Source organism: Gouania willdenowi, chromosome 19 (assembly GCF_900634775.1).
Source record: "Gouania willdenowi chromosome 19, fGouWil2.1, whole genome shotgun sequence".
Classification (NCBI taxonomy): Eukaryota; Metazoa; Chordata; class Actinopteri; order Blenniiformes; family Gobiesocidae; genus Gouania; species Gouania willdenowi.
The window spans coordinates 2935170-2957743 of record NC_041062.1 but is presented as its reverse complement, the minus strand read 5'-3'; the positions used below and the strand labels follow the sequence as shown (position 1 = coordinate 2957743).

The following is a 22574-nucleotide window of genomic DNA, read 5'->3' as shown; positions in this document are numbered from 1 at the left end:
ATAATCACGTTATCATCAAGCCTGTTTGTTGAAGTGGATGTGTTAGTTGGATGAGTATTTACAGTATTTACAATATCAATATTAAATTATTAGATTTCCTCTTATCGCACTAACTTCCAAGATTTAATCAGCGTGTGCTGGACTACGAAGCTGGCTCATGTCTTACAAAGCTAAATCACCATGGTAACTTAGGCTGAAGGACTAACCTGGTCAGGACCAGGTTTTGTTCTGGATAGGATCTCAGCGAGTACTAAAGTCCCGCCTCCTGACCAATCAGTTCTCTCAGAAAACGACCTGTCCAATAAAAGGAGAATCGTTGTGAACACCTTTCTGTGCGGATCTGATGTGATGGTGACAGGAGAGAGAATATTTATCCTTTATTTACCAATGACATCTTATACGAAATATAGAGATTTATATCTGATGGACTGATAAAGTAAAATAAGTAAAATAAGTCAGCTGATAAAGCCTGCGTGCATTGGGCACTTTCAGAATGATAAATTATTTAATCATTCATTAATTCTTTCACATATTCTGGGAAGATGAAGAAGAGCCTCAGTCCTGTAAGATAATATAAAATATAAATATATTCCACCTTAAGGCTGATCTGTAAAAGAGAAAGTGAAACTGATCAGAGCGTCTGTTTATAATCTCACTAATTTAGTCATTAACACTCATCAATTCCTGCATTAATTACTTACAGTGTTGTTTTTGGTCTGAATAATGGATTTTAATTCTTCATATTTTTGAAGAATTATTCCTCATTTGTGATGTAAATTGCTCAACAGTTTCTCTGTGATTGTGATTGGTCTGACGCCGTACTCTCCTCCTCTGTCACTAGGGCGCGCATGTAGCCAGGCTTAAATTGAGACTGAGATTGGAAAGACAGCTTCTGTCTGACTGAGAATGTCTGGTTAGGTGAAACCCGCTAACGGAGATAAATCCAGGTTATAATTATCTGGCTTTGTAGTATAGGCCCTTTAAGTTGATACATGAGTGGTAAGATTAATTACCAAAAATAAATGTGGGGGGTGAATGTAGTAACTTTTACTTTGAGTCCTATTTAATTGAGCTACTTTTTACTTGAATTTTATGTATGACTTAGTTGTATTTGAGTACAATTTCAATCAAGTAATAGTACTTCTACTTGAGTAGGATATATTAGTACTCTTTCCACCTCTGACGGTCAATGTGTCTCAAAAGTGGTTCTTGGAAGTCAAAAGTTATTAGTTACTTGGTAATTGTTGTTTATTGGGGGGGGTGTATCTTGGGAGACCCTACCCAAAGATTAGTTGAGGTAAAATGGATGTACTGTATGTGATGCATGCTCTAGCCAGCTGTAGCTCCAGACACTGTGAATTATTATAATCTCTTATGTCAGGGGCTACAAAGCGCGATGCAACCTCACATAAAACAACATTGATCCAGGAGAGTTTGTGATGTTGACCTGATGTCGATAAAAGTTGGCGTCCAGTTCCTAAATCTCAATCTAATGAGCATTGATGAGATGTTTTGTACAAAGTAACAAATCCCCGGAAGCCGTAAAAAAAACAACAACTTGCTGCTCGTTTCTTTGAGCCAAGTCCAAGTCTTATTGGGGCAGGGCTGCTTTGGCCGCCTGTCGTCAAAATGTTATGGCTGATCATTGAGCATCATTCCATGTTAAAAAAACCGTGGCATGAATTTACGAGGTAATAAAACTCTTCAGAATGATTGAATTAGGACATCAAGGTTAAAATTAACCTTGAAATGTGCAAATCATCACAGAAAATTCAGAGTGTCGTACATTTTATGTATAACAAAAAAACCTTGTAGCAAATAAGAAAATTTAAAATTAAAAAGCAGATAATTTGATATGAAGTTATAGGTTTATAAGACGTTTGCTGTGTATGAATATCGAAAATAGATAGATGCAAATTTAATAAAAGGTGGAAAAATTCCGAATGTACAAACTCGGTCACCGTTTCATAGCCGACATTTAGCTCACTTTTCTCACATTTAGCTAATTTTGCTTTCATTTGAGACCAGTTCATGTAAAATAGCATCTTCTATATTATTGTTCAAAATGTCTAAACATGGAAAAAAATCTAAATGTAAATGTTAAATCTAAATCTAAATATTAAATGTAAATGTTAAATCTAAATCTAAAAGTTAAATTGCTCGCCAAGTGCAAAGTTCCCAGACCGTCAACTGCAGCTCAGTAAGTGGAGGGGTATGTGCCACGGGGGTGCCCCCTAATGCCCCCGTGGCACATACAGAGTAATGGGCCCCAATCATACATTGGTAGGTGTCAATGATTTAATACCACCAACTGTTGCATTATTTGACTTACAAATAAATGAAAAAAACAACTATAGTGGAAATCGGCAAAAAAAGGGAAGTATTGCGTATTGTACAAGGCATAATCATAATCTACGTTGAATTACCTTTGAAACAATATATCACACAAATATGTTCCCATAAACTGCATACCGATCTAACGTGAACAAACAGAGGTGTAGTCATTTGAAAAATGGGGCCCCCTGGTGCCCCCGTGACACGTACGGGGTAATGGGCCCCGTTAATATATTGGTATGTGCCAATGATTTGGCACCACCAACCGTTGTTATATTTGACTCGCAAATAAATGAGATTTGGGCCCCAAATCAAAAATCTGGCTCCGAGCGTCTATGCGCACACATCCATAGATTATACCTACCAAATGTCAGCCCAATCCGTTCACAAGTAAGTAGCAATTTTAACTAGTGTATACAAGAAGAAGAAGAAGAAAGTGAGTGGCATGTTGAGTCCGGTAACCCAGCCTAAAAACAAGTAAGACTAGTTTTGTACAGGAAAAGTGTGACGCATCACACTGTTGATCTGCCTTTTTGACGCAGACTTGCCGATGACGAGCGGGAACAATACAGAGTAACATACAGTACATGCATCTGTTGAACTATGAAACCCAAGGAGGAACATTGGGGGAACAAAGATGAACATGGGTTGATCACTTGTTTTTATTCGTACATTTGCACCCCAAAAGCATCTGTTTAAATAAAGTAGTAATTATAATTTGAGCAGAGTTGTGCATATCAAACCACAGATGGTCTCCTGTGGGAACGTTTACACAGTGAGCAGCAGCTGTTCGGATGTTCATTACACTGCTTTAGCACAAACTTGTTGAAAATGATCAAAATTCCCGATTCCAGAGGAAAGACTTGGCAGATGTTGGTGCGAGTTTACGCTCAATGCAGGTGTTGGAGTGGAGAGCAGGGCGCACAGTGGGGCGTGTTTTTGCCAGGGTCTGCCTGTGCTCAGAATCCTCTCAGATAATAGAAAACAAGTTTTATATTGAATTGCATATTGTCATAGTCATAGTTTTCATCAACTATATTTTTTTTAAGTGACAACAACAATGTGAGAATTTTCAAGGTCACAATTAAAGAAAAAATTCAACTATATCTAAATAAATTGACATTTTTGTCAACTAATAAAATCGAAACTATAATTTTGTCACATGGGACAGAATCAATCAGAACTCATGCGATCATGGGGTCTCATCAAAAGACTACAAATAAAACTGAATCTATATTTTTGGTCAATATTAACACAGACTGACCTGAAATGATATTTTTCCTCCCACAAAAAAGTATTTTTGAAACGCTCATTTTAGACAGAAATTTATGACAATCCTAAGTGAAGAGTAACGCTCATCGTGTCAAGTTGGTTTGACTATTCAAGGACAGCCCAAGAGAACATGGCACGTCTTCAGGGAGGTCACAAGACACCATCCCTGGCCTTTTCCAGGCCCAATGCAGTGATGACCCCCCTCCTGAGTAGCACTTGGAGTCTTGGGTATCTTGTATGTCTCTATTTCTGTTGCAAATTTCCATTTAGATTGTAAAACTTTTTTTGGTCCAAGTAGCCCCTTTCTCTTATTTTTGAATCCAAGTACCCCCTTATGTCTGACATTTTGCTTAAAATTCTATGAAAAAACAACTGTAGAGTGTAATGATGGAATGACTGAGTGATAACACACATTTTAAAGAAATCAGATTGTTGAATAAAACAGTATTTGGTGCCTCCTGAATACATTTATTTGTGTAGTTTTTTTTTATCATTTCCAGTCATCTGACACCTGATGTGGAACCAAGACTGGTACTTTGTTTTTCCAGTTCATGTTTTAATAGAAAAAAATTTCTATCATCATTTTTACCAAAAAACAAACATTATGAAACCCAATGTTTTTTTAATGCTTTCATTTGTTAATTTTCCACTTTCGCCCTCTTTCAAGTACCCCCTGTAGTGCCAACATGTACCCCTAGAGCAGACATAGGCAATTGGTGGCTGGTAACTGGTGGAGGTAATATAAACATAATACACAAAACAACTCCCAAATGCACAGAACGTCAACAAAAATACACATAGCGACAACTACAAAAACACAAAACAGATTCCAAGAATAGACAAAACAACAACCTAAACTCACACAACAACAACAAAAACAACAACAACAACAAGGTACAGAGATGCATGTACCACCATTTAAAAAACACGAATTTAGCAGAGATAACACACACGGCCCTCGCTTACACGGGAAATCAAATCATCTGATTTAAGAAATGAAACTGTTTAGATTTGTGAGATGTGTCCGGCTACTTAACAAATTATTGACACTATGACTACATCAAAAATAGCAGATCTAAAAAAGGTTGTCTTAAACTAATAACCCAAACAACATCAACTAATTCCATAGAAATCATTAAAACTAATCCATGCCGACATGTATGTGTCTAATGTGTCTAACCGAGTGAGTCTAACAGAAGATGCGTGAGCACGTTTTTAATCATTTCCATGTTCTGTCTGTTTCCGCAGAGAAACCAGCGGGGGAGGGTAAGTCCGCCGCTCAGCGTTGTTTGCCTACTGACCTTTTGAGCGCCTTAGATTATCACTCAGGGACGTGATTATGGCTCGCACATTTTCACTTTTAACGCTCATATCATGTCAAATGCCTTTTTCAAGTCAACTCAGGCTTCATCCCCTAATGGTGTGTAATCGGCATGCATCCAATTACTTATTCATCTACTTCTTCTCATGAGAACATCTTTATTTTATTCACGTAGGCCAACATGTTACTCCACTAGTTATATGCATATCCTTACCTTTAGGCTCTGAGTGTATTACGCAGTCGATTATGAGATCCTTCAATGTATTTAATCAACTGTCTTATGGAGGGTATGAAAAGGTGTCCATGCACAGGCTATATTTACATTTTAGGAGTGCGTTCATAGCTTTGATGTAACGTGTTGGGCTTTAAAATCTCTTTTCTCAGCTGTTGGCTGTTGCTAATATTTGCTTCCCATCGGGGCTTCTATTTCATTGCTTTTCATCTGCTGTGTCTAACAAAGATCCACCAGCTTTAGCCCCAGAGGAGTCGGCTGCAACGGGTGAGGGACTCCAGAGTATAATGATTCAGTGTATTTATTTACAATTGTCATTATGTGATGACATGGAGTGGGTTTGATTTGAAAAAAAATAAAAAAAATTGTGAATAAAATGCATTTCAACTCATCATTCCGGGTTATTGCTTTGATAACACCAAACAAGAGGTTTTGCAACAGATAATTATTTGAGCAATTACCAAGTCAAGAAGATAGGGCTGTAAGTCAAACACATCTCTAGGCAACATACTAACATGCTAATGGTTTTATTCCAATAAATGCCACTCCTATTTAATGGGTTTGCATGTCATATTGCCACAGCTTGCAGCATGAATCAGTTGTTTTAGCGTTTTTCTTTAGCATAAATCAATAGTGAGACTTGACGTGTGTACAACATTGTGTGAATCTGGTTTTTCCTTCCTGTTGTGTTTTGTGCATTAATGTTGAGTTTAAACGGAGTCGGTAGTCTTGTTTTCGTGGTGTTTGTGTGAAGGAGGCACTTGTCGTTTTCTGAGTGGGATTTCATTTTACAAACATTGACTCTACATAGATGTGTTTTTGTCAGCGAACTACTGATGTATGCAGTTTGTGTTTTGGTTGGAGTATTTCCAGACGTAGCTTGCCATTTTTACCTTTGTTGTTGTTGTTTTATGCACTTACTGTATGTACAGTGTCCTTGAGTGGGATGATTTAAAGGAGATGCCAAATAAAATGTGTCGATATTATTAATAGCCTCATTTTGACAGCACATAACACGTCAGAGCAAGACGTGAGCAAAACACAGATGTCATTTTGTATTATATAATTGTGGTCCAGTAAAAATGGTATTTAAAAAACTATTTAAACTATTTAAGGCAAAGTTTAAGATGAAAATTAAGATAAAAAACTATCATGAGGGAAAAATTTGTGTCCGGTTGCAAGCCAGGTTAACACAACAATCAATCACAACTGTAAATTACATTGTCTTATTAACAAAATGTGGTATAACCAATGCATACGGGCAGGAATAGCTGCTTAACCACATAACGCACATTTAGAAAAAAATGCCTCCACCAAAGACATATTTTTACTTCATTCTTACTGGGATTTCTTGTGTTTTTTTATCAGACAAAGTGGACAGTGATTTGCTTCAGGTACAGTTATGAATAATATAATTTATGTGGTTAAGCAGCTTTAAGGCCCAACTTCTTCCCATTGGAGCGTCCAGTGTAGCACACAGGACAATTGCTTTTCTATTATAAACGCTAGTGTTTGGTGATGATTTAGCTACTACTTATAACATAATGGAATATTACTCTGCTTTGAAAGTGTCATCAAATCATCAAATATAGTTTATTACATATGTTGTATTTAATTATACATCAGGTTGTGCAACAAGGGGAACATTCGATGTGGCAACACCTTAAATTCATCCAAATTAACTTAATATTTTTTCATTAAAATAATTATTGTTAATTTAAGTCTGATTTGTATTCATCCAGATGTGTCAGAGCCCACTAATGATGGTAGGCACCTCTTTCAGTAAAAAAAAAAAAAAAAATCAGAGTTTTCTAACAGCTTTATCAGATATATAATGAAATATCAGAGATGTTAAGCTACATGCTAAGCGAGTTTCTACTGATTTTCCTTAGATGCCCCCCCTGCAGATGGAGGTAAGGCGAAATCTTGATGTGAAGTCAGTAGTGACATTGAATGTTCTGGTTTAATACGTCCACATGTAATCCTTCAAATGTATTCACGGACGCGTGCATACATGAAACCTTCTGGTGTGGAAAATAATTCCAGCATGACATTTTTCCCCCTTTTTTTTTTTTTAACATGCTATGATTAAAAGTTTGTCAAAATGGTCCCAGATGTCTTTTATATTATTAAAATGATCATGTTTTATGAATTATGTTTTAAATACTGTAGGTTCGACTGAACTTATACACTCATATGCTACTACATGAGAATTTGTTTTGCAGCATCCTGTTTGCCTTGAATAGTTTCCCAGTTTATATTTGTGTTATCAAAATAATAACAATATATTACAATAAATCATCATTTTATGTCATGTTATGTCACATTAGTTATGCATGTGTGACTGTGGTAATGCCACTAATGTATGTGAATTTGATGATGAAACAGCCATGCATGTTCCTTTAGTTGTTTGGTGGTTTCTGTGGCAGCTTGATGGGTTTTTTTGTTTTGTTTTGTTTGGGGGACAGTGGCTACAGTGGCTACTTTTTCAGTTTTGTTTGCTTTCTTGTCAGCAGATTCAGACGTTGATTGGGATGGTAAGAAATAAGCAACGTTTACCTAGACGTGTACTTTTGCCCCTTCCAAAAGTTCACACTGAGTGCTGATAACACCGTCTAAATTATAATTTCAGCATTATGTGCTAGCCGAGATGTCACATAATCATTAAAGTGTTAAGTGACTCTTTTACTTCGTCTTTTGGAAATTACTTTGGGTATTTTAGTTTGAACTGATTAAAAGGCAGCAGCAGTTGTGAGTGAAGTTTGAAGTAGCCTTACAGCTTCTGGGGGAAAAGGGTATTTCAGGTAGTTCTCCTGTGGTTGGAGCTCATTTCTTAGGTTTCTTAGAGTTTTAATAAAGGATGACATGTCTCAGCTCAGAAGATCCCCAGATATAAAGATAAATAAATCTCTTATTTCACCAATGGCCCTTTGCGCAAGTTTCCTGCAACAACGCCAGACACCTGACTGACAAATTAAGCCGTTTGTGCTCCTCGTGACCAATGATGCCAACTCTTTGTCGCCCCTGTCCCTCTGGCGATTTAAACTATGACAGTGGAAAGACAGCTTTGTATGTGAAACACTCACAGGGCAGCAATGGCAGCTGTTAACATACTGAGCGTGTCAGCTTATGTGACAACACTTTTTATGGTTTCCTTTCAACCGTGCATTACCTTGTACAAAGAGAGGTCGGACGGGGAAGTCATTCAAGAAAGTGTCAAAACAGTGAGTTGTGTTCACAACGTCTCATTGGCCCCAAGAAGAGCTCCACCATTAAGCTGCGTTATTGAGTTTCACAGGGAAGTGGTGTTAGGGAAATGTCTTGCATTCTCTGCAGTGCATGTTTTATACGTGACACTCAAGATGTGTTGTTCTAGAATAAATCAGTCTTTCAGGGCAACAGTTAACCTTGATTATCGTAGCATCTGTTTGGCCAACAGGAAGAGAATCGAGAGGAAATTAAGCCAATACTTTATAATGCTCTTCAGATTTGTGTCACATCAGTGGTGCCACATCATGGTAATAGGCACCGGTGCAATTTTTTCTTTTTTTTGTGGGCCCCACCCTAAACGTAAGTGCACATGCTTGGACACACATGCACATTTTCTGAAGAGAACATTTATTTTCAGGGTCGTGAAAACTAGGAATCAACCCAGAAGGATTACAGACAATAGATATATTGCTATAGATTTAAATCCCACTTCAAAACAAAGAGAAGCTGGATTCACTCATTAGATGCTCATCCTATGGATATTACAGTTTTTGTCTTAGAGTCCTTGATCTGTTGAGCCTGGCTGAATAGTCCCTGCAACAGGTCGATTAGTGCCGGCCACAGCCGGGTCTGTCGACTTCGACCTCTGCGTTATAGTTGCGGGTGATGATGCCACCGGCATTTTAGTGAGGCTAACTGGAAAGCTACCTCTAGTCTCTAGATGTTGCCTGGGTTTGAGTAAAGAACTTATCTAACTTGGTCATTTTAGCTTCACTGTACTCTCATCCTGCTCCTTTCTTTCCTTTTTCTTTTGCGCGTTTTTTTCGTTTGGACTTGGTAAACATGACAATGTTATGACGTCTTTCGTTAACTTTCATCCACTTTGGGGTTTTTTTTCTTGCTGAATGAGTCATTGTGACTCATCATGACTGACAGCTATCAAGGTCAAAGTGATTGGACACATTATAATTTTCCCCCTCCCCCTCCTGTACCAGCCACTTCTTACCTATCCGACCTGCCTCGATCTATTCCATTCACACAAAAAAGGGCCGTATCTGACGCTTCTGAATAGTGCTACTTTTTATTGATTTTTTCCCGTCCTTCATGGGTCCCTTACGGTATCTGAGCCCCGGTGCACTGCTCCAGTAGTAAATAGTTATGCCTGAGTGTCATATGTTGCTAATCACAGGCCTCCATCTTTTTGCGTAGTGTACAGTGACACCAGGACCCGACCTGAGCCATGATCCTAAATTTCTCACCTTGTTGCCCCTCATCATCTGGGTGGAGAAAAAGTGACACATTTCAAACTCCTCTGCAGGTCTTTTTAGGTCCTTGCAGCAAGGCATTGATTTATGTATGACAGGTGGCAAAGCTAAAAACTTCACTCAAGCACATACTTGTGCAAAAATTAAAGGATCTAGTTACCGAAAGTGAGGTGAAAAAGGTTAAATTATCCCACTTAAGTGGATTCAACATTTGTACATTTCAAATGTTTTATTCTCTGTAGCGTAAGTGCCTATCTCATCATTCCTTCTTTTCCCTGCCATTAATGGCCGTCACTAAATGAGGGCCTGTGCAAAAATCCTCTCACTGTGGCAACATTTCCCCGTGGGGTAGACAGCGCTGCATACGCTCCAGACAGCGCTCGGGACAAGCTGTGACATATTTAATAGAAGAAGAGATAAGCTTAGCGGCGGAGCATGACCACAGGAAAAGTGGAGCATGGAACAAAGGCGGAAGAAAGGCTGAGCACGAGCTCTGCATTTTCCAAGTGAAAGTAGAGCACTCTGGGGCTGTCACTGGCAGCACAATTTATCCTCAAATCCAGGAGCAGCATTTCCTATCAGGGTCCATTATGTTACAGTGCAACAGTTAGCCTACTCCAGTTTGAAATGATGGATGGGAATTGACGAGTGGGTTACAAAAGGAATCAGGCTGGTTAAAGTTGATAACTTATCTCACTCCTACAAATTCCTGTCGACTCTGATGTGACGTAAGTGACATAATTAGCTCCATTTCTGTTCTCTGAAAATGAAAAGCCATATGCAAAGTCTTCCTCATCACATTTCCAAATAAGACCTGGCAGGTACTGGTAATTTACCAAGATCAAATCCTTGAATACTAGTTGCTGGAAGAGTTATTTTAGGTAGTAGCCTCCAGCATGTTCCTTTCTGCGTTGTAGCCAAAGGATTTAATTTTAAACACGTCCACCAATTATTTGATCCCCCTGTCCTAACTTCACAGTGAGCACCGACACCCTACTGAGTTCCCCCTGAGTGTGTCAATTAAGGGGGGATTTCAGGAAGTGCTTATCGTACCAAGCTTTGTTAAAGTAAAGTCCACTGGCGTACAGTGTGTGAATGCATTTTCATCACCTGGCCAACTGCTGAGAGCACTCATACCAGGTTTCATAATGAGTACAGGCAGGTAGTTGTTGAGTTTTAGAGAGAAAGAGAATTCCCAATGTGGAAGCCCTCTTACTTTTGGTTGGAATCATTTCGGTTTATCTTGAAAAGAAGTGCAACACTTTTTTTAATACATTCCTAAAAAACTCCAAAGAAGGGACGTCACCTTTACTGTGACATCAGTTCAACTAAAGTACTCAGTTGTCATTTCAACTTTCTAAACTAAAGAATAACTACAAAATATACCCAATAATCAATGCACTGTGTTGTGTTTTTATCTATAATAGTCATGATTGTTCTGTCATGACTAAAAATGGTGGTAATTCTGTAGTATGCAGTGTGCTGATGTGATAAATGACCAGAGTAACGACACTCTAATTGTTCCCTCCTTTGCTTTGTTTAACACTTTCTAATGATGCGGTGTGACTTAAGTGGTATTTGTTTCTTCTAGCTGAGGAAACGGCTTCTGGGGTGGGTAAGGGCACACTGAAGAAACACAGTGCAGGACTGTGACGACCTACGACTGCATGCAAATAAATCAAAACGCCCTTGAATGCATCATGCCGCCATCAAGAATGCATGTTCAATATTTATTTCGAAATGAATGTCTGTATACGTTGTTGAGTCTGCACAGAATGAGGATTGTAGACATTCAACTTTTGTTGATAAGTTAGAGGAACTTGATATCCTCAGCGAGCGTCACATTTAGAATAAGCTGTCAGCTCCAATCCCAGGAGGGTCTCGTTGGTGCGATACGTTTTAGGAAAGACTAAAAGGTGCTAATGCACGGAAGCCAACAGGTGCTGCCAGTTTTTGACTCTGTTGATATCATTAAAACATTCATGACTCCTCGTTGGTAAAAAAATCCTTTGTGGTTATGTTACATGGAAAATATGCATCACAATAAACTTGAATCTTTTTTTAATGATACTGTGTTTAAAATTCACATTACAACAACATCAGATGAGCTGTAAAAACAATCGGGCCTCTAAAACACGCACCTCTTTGGGACTGCAGATTTCATATGCTTCGAGAAAGTCATAATTATGCATAGAAAGGTCACACGCTGGAGATATTTCACCAAACAAAAAATGAATAGCAAATGAATTACTTAATGGCTAAATTTAAAGCATGGAATGGGTAAATCAATCTTATTAATATTATTTAAAAGAAAACAAAGCACAGATTCGGATTCAGTAAAAAGTGCGTATTTTTACCCTTTTATTATTTTGCAATATAAGATATTTATCCTAATATTCTTGTTTGGAGGATGTTTGATTTAAATATTTTTTCTTTTTTAATAATCATTCTCGTTAGAAACAATGTAACATTTTTTTATTGCGCAACAATAGCTAGAGAAAATATGTTAAATACTTACCAGACTTCTACCTATAATATTCTTTAATATTTCCTTGTATCTACAGTATATTGGTTGAAAAAAATGCTCAACATTTCACTTTTTGCACAGCATGTAGAATGGATATGATTAAATGTATTGTTGGAATTAGCATTTTGAATGGGATTTGGCCACAGAAAGTAAATCTAAAAGGGTGTACTATGTTAGCATCTTGTACGTGGATCATGTCTCCTAATTCCATATTTCAGTTGTAAAAAGTTTGGTGAATTTTTTGTTTTGAGTTTGTTTAATCATCTTTATCTTAATGGTATGTTTGTGTGTAAAAACAGGTCTGCTCAGCGTGAACAATTGTCATGTACGGTCTTTAGTGTGTTTCAGTTTGTTTTCAGCACATGTATTGGACCTGCTCCCCCAGTAAAGACTCCCAGTTAAAAATCTGAACACTAATTAAATCTTTCTGTACATTTTATAGAGTCTGAGACAACCGAGCTCACTGGGCTCTTTGTGGAGAAGCCACCGGACAATGTAGTTGTTATTACAGGTCAGGCACATAAATGGACTGAGTATTAAAAACAAAAGTCCCAAGAATCCAGAATGTGTCACCAAGAATGAATATTTTTTTGGGATGGCAGGATCGGATGCCATTTTCATAGCCAGGGTTGACTCCACTACCCTGGCCAGAAAACCCACCATGAAATGGCTGAAGGGCAAGTGGCTGGACCTCGGCAGCAAAGCTGGAAAACACATGCAGTTCAAAGAGACGTATGACAGAAATACTAAGGTGTGTGTACGATAAATATTCATGTGTACCCTTCATTTATTGGGTATTCCGTGTTTAAACCAAATCAAAATAATACATTAACAGTGTGGTTATTTTGTTTTACTGACTTAAAACCAAAGCAGAAATACAGAAAAAACAAAAAAAACAGACAAGAAGCGTTTTTCTGTTTTAAAATGAAATCTTCTTTTGTGTGATATTTGGATATTTACAGGGAAACTATGGACAAAAGCTTTATGTTTTAAGCTCACCACACAGACTTTTACTCCTGGACAAAAAAGGAGCAACACATAAGTCACATTATTAATTGAAACGTTATTTAAAAAAAAAAAAAAAAATGGATGTCACGTAAAACATGCACATGATTTGTGATTAAAGGAACCAGAGGTGGTGTAATGATTCTACTGGTGCTCCTCGTTTCTTGTGATCAACTTCCATGTTTTTTTTACAGCTGCCGTTAGTGGTATTATAACGCGCAAAAAAAATATGTTTTACTCCCCTCAATTAAGCTGTAATTGTTTTTGCAAAAACGGTAGAAGTTACATCTATTGTTCCTCACACCAGCCTCACAGTCGATAGTCACCAGTTAATCTGGATACTATTTGGACCATAACACTGTTTGGTAGTTGGCAGATATTCACAGATTCAGACTTCCAGCATCAATAACTCTTGACACACTAATTACGCCTCTTTGCCATCAATGTGAGATGGACAACATGCTAAAACTATATTTTTATCAAACACAGCAGAGTAAAAGTTTGCACCCATCTGTGGGTCCCCTCTGTGTGGTGAGCTTAAAACATGAAGCTTTCGTCAAGAGTTTTACCAAAAATATCCAAATATCACACAAACTGAATATTCAATTTTAAAACAGAAAAACACTGCTCATCTGGTTTTTCATTTTTTTGTATTTCTTTTTTGGTTTTAAGTCCAGTAAAACAAAATAACCACACAGTTTATTTGTTATTTTGATTTGGTTTTGGAATAACCAAAGAATGAATGGTACATGGATTTCAACTCTAAGTTCATCCAATAAAAAAAAAATGTATATATTTTTTTCCACCATAAGATTTACACTTATGAAATGAAGATCAACAAAGTCGTCCCTGGCGATGCTGGCGGCTACAGGTGTGAAGTGACAGCTAAAGACAAGTGTGACAGCTCCACTTTTGAGATCTCAGTCGAGGGTGAGTAAAAAAAGAAGAAGAAAAAAAGCAAGCTCCCCTCTGGTGGAGATTCCTCGCATGCTTCTCATGCTAATGTTTTGATCTGAGCCTGGACTAAAGTGCAATCCGTGCAACTTCTTGTGTTACAGCTGTACAACAGGAGACGCTGGGAGATGATTTGGCAGCCTTCAAAAGAGCGTTAGTAATCTCTGTGGTGTCTCTGTGAGAGAATGCCAACGCGCATAGGCCTCCTCTGATGTTTTCTGCTCTCTCTGTCAACTATAAGTTACATTATGCCGTGCTGTGTCAGAAAGCAAGCGTGATAGTGATCCCACTGTGTGTTTTAATTCACACAGGGATGCCGGAGAAGATGAAGGTAGCCTTGATTTCAGCGCATTGTTGAAAGCTGCAAAGTAAGGAAGTAAATGTGTGTAACATATCGCTGGTAAAGAATTTTCCCTGATTGTTACTGTTCTTTCCTGTAATTCATAGGAAAAAGAGACCTGAGAAAGAAGAGCCTGAAATAGACGTGTGGGAATTGCTTAAAAGTGCCCATCCTAGCGAGTATGAGAAAATTGCCTTTAAGTATGGCATCACCGACCTGAGGGGCATGCTGAAACGTCTGAAAAAGATGACAGCTCCCGAGCCTAAGTATAGCGAGGGTACGTTGAGTCTGCCATGGGGGGGTGGGGGATGGGTCATGGGCATTGAATCAGGATTTAAAGTCAGAACAAAATCAATTGCTTATTAAGATTTCATCTTGAGGGGTTGAGACTCAGGTACAGGGATAAAAAAAGGAGGCAAAAACTGCTTTAGACTGATAAAAAAAAAACCTAAAGAAAAATGGGAGATCATTATGTTTCTGTTTTGTTTTGTTTCATTTGTTGTTGCAGCTTTCCTCAAGAAGCTCGACTCATGCTACTCAGTGGACAAGGGCAAGAAAATCGTCTTGACGTGTGAGGTGGTCGATCCCAATATTCCAGTAAAATGGTTGAAAAATGGCCAGGAGATCAAACCCTCTGCCAAGTACACAAATAACAGCATCAACACACACCCACTGACAAATTCTCTTACACCACACAGGTTGTTTTTAAATGGATCTCCTCCACATGGTGTCACCTTCCATGTGAGATGCCACCTAATTGGCCGTAGCCATTGGCATGGGGCTGCGTCTTTAAAATAATCAGGCTGAGGTAGACTTGATTGGGAGAGCTTTAAAAGTATCCTGCTAAAATTATCTGCTCCACACTTGGTAACGATGCTGCCATCAACATGTTTTATTTTTAGACGGTCATAAGGAGCCCTCCAGTGGGTTTGGCGAGTCTCACTCTGAAGACTTCTTATTCCTCTGCTAAAATCGTACAGTTCTCGCTTCAGGATAAAAACTCCCAACTTAGCTTATATTAATCATCTTATTATGAATGAGTCTCATGCCTTCAGAGCTAAATAATACATGAGCTCCATCTGTTCGGAATATTCCTTTAAAGTTGTCAAATGCATTCAATCCAAAATTAAGCTGGACTGGAAGGATATGTGGAATCTCGAGAATGTATGCTCGAGTGCCAGTTGCAGAAAGGAAAGAAAACGGTTAAATGTTTCCAATAAAACAGATCGACTTCATAAGGTTCCAATGAAAACCAAATAAAAAAGCAATTAGGGCTCTGTTTTACTGCATACATTTGATATTGGAAAAGACAGATGCTGTAATGATAATTTTCTTTCTTTGCCTTATTTTTTTGCCTGTAAAATAGAGTTTAATTAAAAGTGCTGAAAAGGTAGGAAACCTGACAAATACTTCACAAAGTGAGAATCTGGCCGAAGCTTATAGGAAAGCTGGCGTGAAGCATCTCTAATGATGTATTTTGCTGTCAAATCAGCAAGTGAGTCTGATTGATTTACTCATCGTCCGAGCAGGCAAGTTTCCTCATATCTTAACTATACATTCAGAATCAGAATCAGATATACTTTATTTATCCCAGGGGGAAATTGCTTTTTTTTTCTTTTTTTTTTTACAGATGCTCTAGAAATATTAAATGGAAAGAACAAACACTAAAACATAGAAAGAAAGAAAGAAATGTACACATTCATAATTATTTAAATAAGACTGTTAATTAAACAGGGATTAAATTCAGTGCATTAATCAATGACAGGAAAAAATTTATCAATTGTAAAATGAATTTGCAAATGATGATAACATAAATAACAATGATAACAATTGTTTGTTTTTGTTGTTAGTGTTGTTGTATTTGTTCCGTGTATCTGATTTGCCATCACCTTTTCTAGATACATTATGGAAGCCAACGGGAATAAAAGAACACTCACCATCAATAGGACGACCCTGGCTGATGATGCTGCATATGAGTGCGTGGTTGGCGAGGACAAGAGTTTCACCGAGGTGTTTGTCAAAGGTGAATGATCTCGCCTTTCACACCACGTCAGCAGTAAAAATTACATACTGTGTAAACCTCGCGGCGCAAAACTGCTGAGTTTATGAAGTATGACGTCTCTTTACTGCTTCTCCTCAGAGCCTCCTATTACCATCACCAAGCTGATGGACGACTACCATGTGGTTGTGGGAGAAAGAGTGGAGTTTGAAGTTGAGGTGTCAGAGGAAGGTGCTCATGTCATGTGGTTAGTAGATATTATTTCATTTGAATTGCATCAAAATGCAACATTACACATATTTCAATTTAGCAAAGCTCGTAAAAGGCTGCCAAAAGGCAAGTTTCTAGGTCCTTAAATAAACAAATGGACAGAAGGATAGGCTGATGAGTGTAAATCGTATGCAGGGGCGTAGCACCACATTTTGGGCCCTGGGTGTAAACCATTTTGTTGGGCCCCTACTGTAAGTTATGTACACTTTTTGTTTTTCCCGGAAACTATACTAGTATTGTAGTCCAACGCCCATGATTGTATGTATTAATATATACTTTTTAAAAACTTTTTTAAGGTTCTTTGAGGATGTGGAGCTTCACAAAGACAAAGACTCAAAGTTTCGCTTCAAGAAGGATGGGAAAAAACATACACTTATCATCCAGGAAGCAACACTCGATGACATTGGAATGTACCATGCCTGGACAAATGGGGGTCACACAAAGGGAGAGCTGGAAGTAGAAGGTATAACTTCTGAAGTATACCATTTCTAACAAAGCAATGGTTTTAGGATCGATTTCACACACTTTCTCAAATTCCATAAAAAGATTTTAGACAACTTCTCTCAACAACCTTTACTGTTTTATTGCACCACAGCGCAACAATGCATATTACATTCATATCTTATACACATCACTTCAAGATTTATTTAATTTTGATGTACCATATGTTGTGGTACTGACTTTAAGTGTTGGCTTCGGGGCAAAACTCCTTCTCTGTGCATTGAAATGTCATCCATTATGAACCTCTTTGCCCTCTTTTTAGAAATGTTCCCATCATAATCTTTTCTTTGCCGGATTCACATTTCTCATTCAGAAAAGGAGCTGGAAGTTTTGCAAGATATCGCTGATCTTACAGTCAAGGCGACGGACCAGGCAGTGTTTAAATGTGAAGTGTCTGATGACAAGGTCACGGGAAAATGGTTCAAAGACGGAAAGGAAGTCTTACCCAGTGATCGGATCAAAATGAGCCATATTGGAAGGTAGATGGAAAAGACAAATGACTTTTTGTGTTGGCAATAAAAATAGATACTAGGACGTGATATCATATTTATGCTTAAGGTTTCACCGACTGGTTATTGATGATGTGAAGCCAGAGGACGCCGGAGACTACACATTTGTTCCCGATGGATATGCTTTGTCACTTTCTGCCAAACTGAACTTCTTGGGTGAGAAAGAACTAGTGCTTACAAAAAAGACTTTTGTGGACGTCTCAACCGTAAATAGTGCCGTCAACTCTTTCTGTCTTCTCTTTCAACGCAGAAATCAAGATTGATTATGTTCCTCGACAAGGTAGGCAGGCAAACTTTCTTTTTACGCCTCAGATCACAACTATTCTTAGAAAATAAATGTAGCATGGGAAGTATGCTTATCTATAATTGTGTGGCTTTCATCACCTAGAACCCCCAAAGATCCACTTGGATACCACCGGAAGCATGGTCTCTCAAAACACTATCATTTTGGTGGCTGGCAACAAGCTTCGCCTGGATGTGGAGATTACAGGAGAACCAGCGCCCACCGTTGTCTGGTCAAAGGGAGATCAAGTAAATATCTATGTTATACAACAACAACAAAAAAACAGGTCCAACATGTCAGATATCTAACAATCCTCGAGAGAAAAACTCATCATGAAAACCAAATCAAAGCAAATATGCACATTATAAAAAAAGGGGCATGTAAGGGTGGAGTCTAGGAAGGCCAACAAAAACCAGGTCAATATGTCAATCCTCAAGAAAGGAACTCATCATTAAAACAAACTTGAAACGAAATGGCACATTATAAAAAGTAAGAACTTTAATCATAAACAGGCCATTAAGTATAAAAGATTAACTTTCTTGTCCTGAATCATCTCTAGCATCAAAATTTCCTTTTCACGTGTTAGTCATTTTTATGCTGAGACTCTTAAACTAAATTGGCACACCTTAATCAGTTTGTGATGCTAAGCCCCCACATTGTCTTGTATGTTAGCCAATCACAGACTCAGAGGGGCATGTGAGGGTGGAGTCTTGGAAGGACAACAAAGAACTAGGTCCAACATGTCACATATCTAACAATTCTCAAGAGAGGAACTCGTCATGAAACCCAAATTAAAACAGATTTTCACATTATAAAAAAGGAAGAACTTTAATCATAAACAGGCCATTACGTTCAAAATACACCCTAATGAATTTGGGATGCTAAGCCCCCATATTGTTTTGTATGTTAGCCAATCGCAGACTCAGAGGGGCGTGTCAGGGTGGAGTCCAGGAAGGACCTCAGCAGCTTTGTCATTGAGGGGGCAGAAAGGGAGGATGAGGGCAACTACACTATCGTTGTAACCAACCCCTCCGGGGAGGACAAGGCCGTGCTGTTTGTTAAGATCGTAGGTAAGTGAAGATGATGAAGCAGAAAACCTGTGCGTCCTCTGATACTTCTAACTAATGTGTTTAAAATCTTTTTTTCTAGATGTGCCGGACCCCCCGCAGCATGTCAAATGCACCTCAGTGGGAGAGGACACTGCCATTATTGTTTGGGATCCTCCCAAATTTGATGGTGGTGCACCAATCAAAGGTAAATATTCCTTTTAGCTTCCATGCTGTAAAATTAGCCCTAATCTACTGTGCGGCTAGAAATGATTTCTGTATTTGGCTTGACAGAAGTAGCAAAGAACTAAAAAAGCCTATGTAGAAATACAATTGCAAAAACATGAATGAGTTCTCAGTCATTTCAGTACCATGTTTATGTTTTAGTCTGTGGAAGGAAATAAGGGTTTCCAAAGAAACCACATGATGACAAATGAACCACAATCACGCCCAACATTATTAACACCAACAGGGTCAAACATATGGCCCACAGGTTAAATCCAGCACATTAAAGGGTCCAAAGTGGTCCATTTATTAACATTACAAAGTGGAAAATGATAGGGAGCAGAAAACAATCCAGTTACTATTGATGTGTGTCTAAATGAACGTGTAAGCCAGTGAATGTGGCTAATTTTGTGAAGCTAGTTTGAGAATCTTTAGATGGTGGTGGTTTCATAGCGAAACCACCAGTGTTATATGGTATAAATCAAGTTCTTTTGAAGTAAACACTTTAACTGGCTTAATACAATCATATTTAGATATTTCAAGAAAAAGAAAGAAAGAAATCCCTGATTCCTTGTCAGATCTGTCTGTTCTTCTTTCGATCTTTGGGTCTGTCAGTCCAATATTACTATATTAAAACAATAAAAATTGCAAAATTATGTATTTGAATACAATTGCAAGGCTCTATTATATGGATAATTTTTTTACATAAAGGATCATTTTCACCTTCACTGTGGAATCACTACATCTTTGTGTTTTTTCTCTCTTTCAGGTTATCTCATGGAGAGGAAGAAAAAAGGCTCCTCCAGATGGACAAAGCTCAACTTTGATGTCTATGAATCGACCACCTATGAGGCCAAGAGGATGATTGAAGGAGTTTTCTACGAGATGAGGGTGTTTGCTGTGAACAGCATCGGTTTGTCTCAGCCGAGTCTCAACTCCAAACCCTTCATGCCAATCGGTGGGTTTTCTTCTTGCAATCTGTTCAATTGCTTTTTTTTCATGTGTGTGTGTTTGACAGTCATCAACCCACTTAGTCATTGACTCTTGACTCTCTGTCTCTTTCACCCTCAGCTCCGACCAGTGAGCCGACACGTCTGACAGTCAATGATGTGACAGACAGCACATGCAGCCTGAGGTGGCTGGCCCCAGACAAGATCGGGGCGGGAGGCCTGGATGGATACATAATTGAGTACTGCAAAGAAGGAGGTGATAAGAAAACATAAAACAGCTCTAATGACATTTTAGAAACAAATGTATGAAATTAATTTCTCGAACCTCTTCTCTTTCAGACACTAACTGGGTTGTAGCAAACAAGGAACTATGTGAAAAGCAGGGATTTATGGTGCGTGGCCTCCCTGTTGGAGAGAAGATTAACTTTAGGGTGATGGCTGTTAACATAGCTGGGAACAGTCCTCCTGCCATTATGTCACAGCCCGTCACCATCCGCGAGATTGTTGGTGAGACACCCAGGTCTAGATAAGACAAGTAGTCTTCTCTGTACTCCATGGAGACATAGCAGTGTGAAGAGAGTTGTGAACAATATTCAGCTAAAAGTTCTGCTGTCGTTTCGTCACGATATGTCTTTTGTCTGTTAAACCGTAGAACATCCAAAGATTCGAGTTCCTCGTGACCTCAGGACGAAATACATCAGGAAAGTTGGAGAGAAAATCAACCTGACAATCCCATTCCAGGTTTGAAGTACATCTAACTGCGTATGTAAACTACGTATACTCTACTAAGTATTTTTTGTGAAGGTTTTCAGTCATCTGAGTTCCTTTTTACCAGTTATTTCAACTAAGCTAAAACACAACCATCTTCTATCCATTTAGCCTAAGAAACACAAAAATCCAATATGTCACACTAGATGTTTTTGTGTGTCAGGGTAAACCACGCCCTATTGCGACCTGGTTTAAAGATGGTCAACCCATTGACCCAAAGATGGTCAACATCCGTAACTCCAATGTGGACAGCATCTTGTTCATTCGATCAGCTGAGAGGGAGCACTCTGGGAAATATGAGCTGCTTCTACAGATTGAGAATATGGAGGACAGGGCCACGATTGAAATCAGGATTGTTGGTAAGTTTATTGAAACTCTGCCACAGTTTTTCAAGATGTGAGAAAACTCAACCCCCAACGAGAAACTATTGTAGGGTTATGACTTTAATCCGAAGTGTGTATGTATCAATTATTAGATTTAAAAAGTCACCATGTGAAATATCATGAAAGACATTTCATTCCAACAGAAAAGCCAGGACCTCCTTTGAAAGTGAGGGTGACGGACGTCTGGAGCTTCAATGCAGCTCTAGAGTGGGATCCCCCGAAGGATAATGGAAACTGTGACATCACCGGATACACAATCCAGAAGTCAGACCTGAAAACCAAGGTTGATTAAACCTAGATTACTGATTTTTGTATCAGAGCCGGCCCGTGGCATAAGCAGTATAGGCAATTGTTAAGGGGTCCGTGCATCAAGGGAGCGCCACAGATAGAGGAAGACAAAAGTGTATTTTGTTATATCTTATCATTTTAGTAAAAAGAATCATTTATGTACATATATAATTCACAAGTCACTTGTTTAAAGTTTTCCACATTTTCTAATATTTTTTATTTTATTTCTATCCTGAAATCATTTTTAATGTTCATTTACTTTCGATTTTGTTTTAAATTTATTAGCACGTATGTGTATTATTTTTTTGTTGAATATTTTATTGGTTTGCACTAAGGCTGAGGATATGGTCCAAAACACCTATCTCAATATTTTTTTCTCAAAATGGCGATATACGATATAAATCTTGACACACATTTGGTAACAAAAAGCTGCACAATATTTACCACTTTCTTTAGGCTCTTTGTCTTATAGGGGACAGCACGTGTGAGTGAGTGCTGTAGTTTTGTACTAGTTTTTGTTTAGGAGTTGGTCTGGGTTAGGATGCACTCAGTGATCATCAAACTGTGTTTTTCATGCTGTTCTGAGAAGTAGACAAAGCAGCGACTCATGAAACAGGTATTTTGATCCAAATTAAAATATTTAAAAATATATATACATCAATATGGGCAATATTGTACATGTCTATATCACCAAAATAAAAAACTTGATATATTTTGAATCTCGATATATCGTCCAACCCTAGTTCGTACATGTTTTACATATTATAATATTATAAAAATTGGATATCTAAGTTGGCAGTGGAATTAACTTTGATACAAAGAACCTAAAATCCTGCCTTGGGGCCAAATTGTGTAGGGCCGGCACTGGTTTGGATCATAATATACAGTATAT

General features: G+C 38.2%; 1 protein-coding gene across 5 annotated transcripts in view; it reads left to right on the top strand.

Moving 5' to 3' along the window:
* Nucleotides 1–22574, top strand: part of LOC114481056 (myosin-binding protein C, fast-type-like) — a 31044-nt gene that overhangs the window by 4461 nt on the left and 4009 nt on the right. The window contains exons 2-27 of one of the 5 annotated variants that reach the window (XM_028475392.1): nucleotides 4855–4872; nucleotides 6902–6925; nucleotides 7052–7072; nucleotides 7676–7696; nucleotides 12604–12672; nucleotides 12764–12912; nucleotides 13979–14096; nucleotides 14225–14273; nucleotides 14432–14488; nucleotides 14568–14737; nucleotides 14969–15101; nucleotides 16359–16483; nucleotides 16601–16706; nucleotides 17026–17192; nucleotides 17544–17709; nucleotides 17789–17895; nucleotides 17990–18019; nucleotides 18128–18270; nucleotides 18933–19092; nucleotides 19172–19276; nucleotides 20063–20251; nucleotides 20365–20499; nucleotides 20583–20750; nucleotides 20896–20984; nucleotides 21175–21370; nucleotides 21538–21677. In XM_028475392.1, the coding sequence (XP_028331193.1) occupies nucleotides 4855–4872; nucleotides 6902–6925; nucleotides 7052–7072; nucleotides 7676–7696; nucleotides 12604–12672; nucleotides 12764–12912; nucleotides 13979–14096; nucleotides 14225–14273; nucleotides 14432–14488; nucleotides 14568–14737; nucleotides 14969–15101; nucleotides 16359–16483; nucleotides 16601–16706; nucleotides 17026–17192; nucleotides 17544–17709; nucleotides 17789–17895; nucleotides 17990–18019; nucleotides 18128–18270; nucleotides 18933–19092; nucleotides 19172–19276; nucleotides 20063–20251; nucleotides 20365–20499; nucleotides 20583–20750; nucleotides 20896–20984; nucleotides 21175–21370; nucleotides 21538–21677 (2855 nt within the window). The remainder of the gene's footprint in view (nucleotides 1–4854; nucleotides 4873–6901; nucleotides 6926–7051; nucleotides 7073–7675; nucleotides 7697–12603; nucleotides 12673–12763; nucleotides 12913–13978; nucleotides 14097–14224; nucleotides 14274–14431; nucleotides 14489–14567; nucleotides 14738–14968; nucleotides 15102–16358; nucleotides 16484–16600; nucleotides 16707–17025; nucleotides 17193–17543; nucleotides 17710–17788; nucleotides 17896–17989; nucleotides 18020–18127; nucleotides 18271–18932; nucleotides 19093–19171; nucleotides 19277–20062; nucleotides 20252–20364; nucleotides 20500–20582; nucleotides 20751–20895; nucleotides 20985–21174; nucleotides 21371–21537; nucleotides 21678–22574) is intronic. The other 4 variants (XM_028475394.1, XM_028475393.1, XM_028475395.1 and 1 more) reach the window with 4 other exon arrangements.